Source organism: Coturnix japonica, chromosome 20 (assembly GCF_001577835.2).
Source record: "Coturnix japonica isolate 7356 chromosome 20, Coturnix japonica 2.1, whole genome shotgun sequence".
Taxonomy (NCBI): domain Eukaryota; kingdom Metazoa; phylum Chordata; class Aves; order Galliformes; family Phasianidae; genus Coturnix; species Coturnix japonica.
The window spans coordinates 1040101-1046900 of record NC_029535.1 but is presented as its reverse complement, the minus strand read 5'-3'; the positions used below and the strand labels follow the sequence as shown (position 1 = coordinate 1046900).

Here is a 6800-nt window from a genome sequence, read left to right as displayed (position 1 = left end):
TAAGGCAGAAATAAAAAGTTATAGATTCCCACCTCAGTGTGAGGGATCACAGACTCAGTGCTCTCAGTCTCGGCTCTAAATTGGCTTTGGTGTTGCCTCTGCCCTTAGTGATGGGCACAGTTCACAGCACAGTGTGGGCGCAGAAGGCACAGGGATTGAGTGATGCATGGGGGAAGCTGTTAAAACTTTAGGATAAATACCATCAATTTATAAGCTGAAATTTGTTTTTCATCAACTTCAAAACAGGTAGTACAAAAACCTGGGAGCAGTTGGAGGTGTGGATAAGGTAACTGATGAATGTCCATGCTGGAAAACTGGCAAAACTGCATAGAAAGTGTTGAATGATCCATAAAAGAGAAACAGACAACAGGTACAGAAATGAGGATTTGCCCAGAGAGGCAGGAATCAGAAGAAGTTAATAGCTCAGGGAGTGGTAACGTGTTCCTGCAGTTACAATGGGAGCTTGTGACCAATGTGGTGCTTTTCCACATGATCAGTGTGATTCAGGCATGGAAAAGCTGGATCTGATTCAAGGACAGTGGTGTTTGTGACTGAACGGAAACAACAGGCTGCTCTCTTGCTCACTGTGCTCTGCAGCACAGATGGTGGAGCAGGGCTCTGAGCAGTCCCATGCTTTGCACGTTCCTCAGAAACCATCTGAATACCTGTTGCCTTTGCAACTGCTTTAGTAGCATCCACGTGGACTGGCTACAGCTTTGGAATGTTGCACCGTGTTTCCCAAATAACCAGCACTAGCAAAACAAACGAGGTGTGGGGCAGCGATTGCTCCCATCCCTGGTCAGGAGGGATTCAGGGTCTGCCATCAGTGCCTTACGGACTGAGAAAGTAAAACAGATGTGAGCAGTAGATCTGCGTGTGCTGTCAAAGTTTATTCAACGCTTCATTTCAGCTTAACTCATCTCTGCTGTGTTCTGACGTAGCGTGCTTCAGTTTTTTGTTTCTTACTCTCCTTTGGTACAATATAAAAATATATTCCTTAGTTCTGTAAAGACTCCCCACCTGCCCAAAGAACAGCAGCGAACCTTCCCACGTGCCTTCAGAGGGTGGAAATCTCAGCTCCATGCCCTGAGAGCTGCACTGGCAGCTGGCTGTGTGCACACTGTCCGGTTACAGCAGCTCTGCTGTGTAACACCTGAACTGTGGGCTCTGAAAGCACAGAGTTAGCCCCACTCCTGCCCTTCCATGTCCTCTTTGGAGAAGCCCAGGACCTGCAACAGGCATCTCCCAGGCTCAGCAGAGCTCCACTGCCATTCATGCTCACTGCTATCCGCAGCGCTGAGCTAGTGGGACCAGCGCAACACACACCAAGCGTAGGCTGCCCCGGCCAGCGAGGGGCAGAAGCAAGCTAAAGAGCCGCTGCAGCTGCCAGTTCTTGTGCGAACAGCTTGGCCTCGTTTCTTGAGTGTGTGTCATTGATAGAATAATATTCTGCCTTCATCTGCCAGTCTCCGGATGAGGCTGAATTCAACATCAGCATCGTGGACCCTTGTCCTGCGAAAGGCTCCAGACCAGCGGTTTTCTTCCCAGTAGTGATGCCAGTTCCCTTTGCTGTCAGCTCCGAAGCCAAACACAGAGACCTGTGGCATGCCAGCAGAGCCATCACTGCACAAGCAGTTAGCCAACCCAAGGTGAGTACCTGCCGTGTGCAGTCCTGTATCTGGGGAGCAGGGCAGGAGAAGTCCTCTGAGCATAAAGCACCAGGAATTGGGGAAGCAGTTGGGAATGAGGTGACACAGCCAGGCTGACCACATCCTGGGTTCCCCCAGCAAGAGCATGGCCAGCAGCTGAGGGCCATGACTGCCTACCCACTCTAGGTGCTGCATCCAGTGTGAGACAGTGCACCAGGGAAAGGGGAGCAAAATGCCAGTTGGTGACAGACACTACAACAAAGGAAACCTTCCATAGCCACAAGGAAAACCACCTCCCCATGTTTGGTGCAGTGGTGGAAAGATCCAGGTAGTGCCCATGGGGCTGAGCAGTGTGTGGTGCTGCTGGCTGTGCTCACCTGCTGGCAGGCGTGCAAGGCGAAGAGCAGCGCTGTGAAGCCGGTGGAGGGGTAGCGCCCGTGGTGCTCCGTCCAGCGGTCGTGGATGTACTTGAGGAAGGCTGGGCTCAAGATCAGCACCTGAATGGGGTTAGAAGCATGACAAGCTGCAACCAGGACAGCCAGCTCCTGCCCCCAGTATGGACTGCTGTCCCCAGCTCTGCCCCCACCCCACTTGCTGCTGACTTCCCACAGAATGATCCCAGTCCTGGCCTGGCTGAGAGGAGCTGGCAGCAGCTCCTACATTGCCTTGCAGATGCTTTCAGGGCCACCTCACATCTGACAGCCACTCCAAGTCACTGGTGGCCATCAGCCTCTCATTCCCACAGCCCTAGCACTGGGATGTCAGGCAGGGAGTGCTTGCTGAATGCTTGCCCAGCCCTTACCTTGTTTCTGTCAGCTTTGATGAACTGCTTCACTCTTGTGTAGGTGCTGCAAAAGCCAGAGGATAACTGTGAGTGCTCCTTCAGGGGCAGATGGTTTGCTGTGACAACCAACACCTGGTGCCACAGCACCTGCAGCTCCCTGGGCTGACCCTGTGTTGTCCCATGGCCCGGCCCTGGGAAGAGGCAGAGCCAGGACAGCTTCCATCCCACTCATGAGAGTATGTATGAGGGTACAGGATGCAGGATGCCCAAGCCCTGTGTAGGCAGGTGGGCACCAGACTCCCCAAACTGCAGTGCAGAGGAATGTAAGTCCTCTGGGCCCTTCATCCCCCAGGCCATGCCCCCAGCCCTCCAACACAAGAGCCACTGTTCCCAGAGCACCAGGATGGCTGAGGGGACGCACTGTGTGAGCTCTCCTGTGGAAAAGGCGCTGGTCACCCACTTCAGGTCCAGTGGCTTGAAGGGGACGAGGACAAGGTGGACGCCAGGCCAGAGGTTCATCGCACTCTCTGGGTACATGAAGTGATGTGTCGTCCTCGCACCGACATCCACCTCAAAACCTGCCGTCTTAGCTCTGTTCATCCTAGGGGACAGTGGGAAGACATGTCCTAGAATGAAGGCATATACCATGTGGCCGCCAGGCAGGAACACCAGGTGCCCCCGGCCAGCAGGTAGGAGAGGACGTGAGCCATCGGTGTCACCCACCTCAGCACCCAGTGATGGGCATCGATCTGCGGGCCATGGCGGGACCCCTTCAGCCGCCCCGAGTTGCCCACCACGGCACACGTCCTGCAGCCGGACGGATCCCACACGCTCCCATTCGGGGCCGGCAGGACGGCAAAGAGATTCTGGATGATGTTCTGGAGCGGGGCGGTGCTGGGGGGGCCCTGCAGGGTCTGGGGGAGCACAGGCAGGGACGGGCAGCGTCAACCGCAGCGGTGCAGAGCCCCGCTCCTCCCCTGGGTGTCGCGGGGAAGGACGGGGGCGACGGGCACGTGAAACCTGCCGGCAGCAGATTAAAGGAGCCCGGGAGAGACGCGAGCTGCCGCCCGTTCCGACTCACCAGCCACCACTGAACCACGTCCGGGGGCAGCTCGTGGGCCGGGCCCGTCAGTAGAGGCCGCACGGCCGCGTCGTAGCGGGCGCTGAACCAGGCGGACGCGTTGGCGCCGGCGGAGCAGCGGACGGTGGGGAGGGACGGCGGGAGGGCTAGGCCGGACATGGAGGCCCGGAACAGCAGCCACAGGCCGAGCGGCACGCACAGCAACAGCGCCAGCACAGCGCGCTTCTGGCAGCGCATCCCTCATAGCACCTGGCGGGACGGCGGCACGGCGGGCACACGGACATCAGTGCGGAACCCGCCCGGCCTGCCGCCCCCCCGCCGAGCCGCCCCGCCGCACACCCGAGGCAGCCCGGCATGGGCTCCCGTCCGAACCGCTCCGCGCCCCTCCCGCTCCACAGCCGGCACCGCCGCGGTACCGCAGCGCAGGGCCGGGCCGGCAGCACGTACCGCTCTGCGCGCCGCGCTCTGCCCGACGCATCCGCGGCCACCGCGACCCGGCCCGCGGCCGAGCGGAACCGCATCTTCTCCCCGGACCCGCTCCGGTCCGCGGCTCCCACCCCACAGCCCGGAGAGACCGACCGCGCAGCCGCCGCGACACGGAGCTGAGGGGGAGCCGCGCTGAGGGAGGGACGGACGGGAGGGGGAACCGCAGCGTGTGTGTGTGTGTGTGTGTGTATATATGTGTGTGTGTGTATGTGTGTGTGGTCCTGTTGTGTGTGTGTGTGTGTGTGTATGTGTGTGTATATATGTGTGTGTGTTTGTATGTGTGTGTGTGTGTATGTGTGTGTATATATGTGTGTGCATGTGTGTATATGTATGTGTGTGTGTGTGTGTGCACAGCTGTCGTCAGAGCGCCGAACTGAGTGTGCCCTCCCCGTCCTCCATCTGAAAGCACTCATTGACAGCCACAGCCAGAGCATTAAGGGCTCTGTTGAGGCCCGGAGTTGCTCAGCATGTCGATGCCCCGCGCAGGGCGATGGCAGGACGGTGGGACCAGAATTGGGGATTCCCCACCTCGCTGTGGAAGCAGAAGGACGGACCCCGTCCCACCCTGGCGGTTCCCGTGCTCCCCGCAGCCCCCTCACAGCTCTGTGTTGGCAATGGGGACATGTGTGGCTCTCGGTTTGTCTCCCCGTTGCCCAGTTCTGCAGTGTGACACATACCTGCTCACCGTGCTGCAGTGTCAGCGTGCCCAGCACAACCAGTGCTCCAGATGTCAGCTCGGTGCAGAGGTGTGAGGTGTGGGACCTGCGAGAGGTGAAAGAGGTTGGGCCGGTGCTGGGCGGCCACAGGAGCTGCAGCCTGTTGTCTCTTCTGGGAACAACCAAAATGTCACCAGTGTGAGCTGGGGGGGAAGGAAGTGCGAGCGAAACGCTGCCAGCGTGGCGGAAGCAAAGTCACTGCAATACAAAAACAGCCCCAAGGCTTCTTTCCTTTGGGCTGGCTGCCCAACACTGGCTCTGCACCCCCAAGGCCTCCAGCACTGAGCCCACCGACGTGGGTTGTGCCCCTCCCAGCAGCCGAGGTGGAGGCGCAGAGCACCCCAGTGCACCTCTGGGGCTTGCTCAGGCCCAGGGTTGCACTGCAGACACAGCACCAGGTGCAGCAATAGCTGCAGATCTGACCCTGTCCTCACTCAGCCCTAAGTGGTACCTCCATGTGCTCCCCATCCCCACAGACGGGAAAGGGGATGGAAGGATGCTGAGACACCCAACTGTGCGCAGGGCCACTTGCTTTGGAGGAAGTGCCTCTAAGCAGCGCGGGGTGGAGGTGACAGTCCCACACTGAGATGACACTCCCACACTCTGCAGAACTCAAAGTCAGCTGCAATGGCTGCTGCAGGAAGGGGAAGTCGGGGAAGAGAGCAGAGCCCTGCAGCATCATTTCACAACATAAAGAACAAGTTAACACATGCAATTCCATCCCACTTATCTACACAGCAAAATAAAATTAATAGAGCCATTGTCTTCTTAGAATTCAAAGTTCCCATTTCTGGCCACTCTTCTCCCATCATCTGATTTATACCCACAGTAACGTTTCAGTTTCTTAATAGTCAGAGGTTCCCCACCAAATGTACCCCAGTGTTTTAGAGATCCCAGAGGTGAACGAGGGAGAATCTGAGAGAGCTGCAGCATCTGATGCATGGTCTCAGACATGAACCATCCAAATCGTTCATTATAAGTCCTCACATCACTTATATACCTTCACAGGTTTGCTCTTTCTAGCTTTCCCACTCAGCCCTACGTGTCAACAGAACATTCCACAAACACTCTTCAGCCATTCATGTGGGCACTTATCTGAGCAGAGCCACGAGCCATTCTTTCTTCTTCTAGAGGTGTCCATGCTTCCCATGCTGTTTATCTTGCTCCACAGCTGCTGCTCTGTACAGTCCTTGTATTCCCACAAGTGCTCTTTCCTGATGAAGCCCATGTCTTCCTTGCCCACACAGGAACTGTCAGCTGTCATCCTCCAACTGGCTCAAGTTGGAGGATGCTTTGACTCGCCCTGGCCGCTTGTTTTCCTAGCTACAACTCTGCCCACTAATCTGCTGCTTCTTCCTTCAATTGGGGCTTTCCAATGATTGCTGTCTTGTGATTCAGTGATAGGACAGCCAAGAATGTTCTCTGGAGGAACAGGAGACCTACTCTGTGCTGTCTGAGTCTAGAGAAAAGGACCTGTTGTCAGAAGCCAGAATCTGGCTTAGGAAGGCCAGATCTGCAGAAGATCTGTGCCATGAAGGCACATCCATTTTAATCTGACTCCTTTTCCTTCATTCACATGCCCGCCCACAAACCCATGTGATGCACTCACACCAGCAGGCAGTGCCTGCAGCTATCCTCTGCGCTACAGCCCCGGGGAACGGGCTCAGCCCCAGCCCCCAGGTGCTGCAGCACAGGACTCAACCCCTGCTGGATCCAGACCAAGACTTAAGAAGCAATTCCTGCTTAGAAACAGTGGGAGTGACTTTACCTCTTTGCAACCAGCTCCTTCTTTGGGGCTCAGCTCTGGGCCTGAGGCACCTTCACCTGCAGCCCTCCTGCTGCCATCTCCTCCTCCCCACTCCCAGTGCTACAATTCACATCATCCTACCCACATTTGCACTTCAAGGGCCTCAAAGGGAGGCTGATGCACAGGCCACGGCTGCCAGCGTGCAGCTGGGCTTCCCAGGGCAAACAGCAACACACGGTGCATCCATCAGAAGCTGAAAGAGCCCTCAGGGAAGAGAGGCCAACTCAAGGGGCTGAGCACGGGACACCCTTCTTCCTGCCGGGCTGCTTCCCCTCCT

The 6800-nt window shown here is 57.0% G+C and overlaps 1 protein-coding gene and 1 long non-coding RNA gene across 4 annotated transcripts in view; one reads left to right on the top strand and one right to left on the bottom strand.

Annotated features, from left to right (window-relative positions):
* Positions 1 to 869: 869 nt before the first annotated feature.
* LOC107322831 (CMP-N-acetylneuraminate-beta-galactosamide-alpha-2,3-sialyltransferase 2-like) lies at positions 870 to 6794 on the bottom strand. 3 transcript variants are annotated; one of them, XM_015881334.1, is made up of 7 exons: positions 4678 to 6794; positions 3515 to 3763; positions 3157 to 3347; positions 2855 to 3034; positions 2452 to 2497; positions 2027 to 2146; positions 870 to 1678 (listed from the first exon to the last, which is right to left on the bottom strand). In XM_015881334.1, the coding sequence occupies exons 2-7, from the start codon at positions 3749 to 3751 to the stop codon at positions 1367 to 1369; spliced, it is 1086 nt and encodes a 361-aa protein (XP_015736820.1). In that variant the 5' UTR covers positions 3752 to 3763; positions 4678 to 6794; the 3' UTR covers positions 870 to 1366. The 3 variants fall into 3 exon arrangements, with proteins under 3 accessions (XP_015736820.1, XP_015736819.1, XP_015736821.1); XM_015881333.1 differs by lacking the exon at positions 4678 to 6794 and adding an exon at positions 3962 to 4204; XM_015881335.2 differs by lacking the exon at positions 4678 to 6794 and adding an exon at positions 3962 to 4201 and having other exon boundaries at positions 870 to 1598.
* Positions 4219 to 6800, top strand: part of LOC116654294 — a 17871-nt gene continuing 15289 nt past the window's right edge. Inside the window, exons 1-2 of the long non-coding RNA XR_004309434.1 lie at positions 4219 to 4232; positions 5109 to 5114. This is a non-coding gene — a long non-coding RNA (uncharacterized LOC116654294). The remainder of the gene's footprint in view (positions 4233 to 5108; positions 5115 to 6800) is intronic.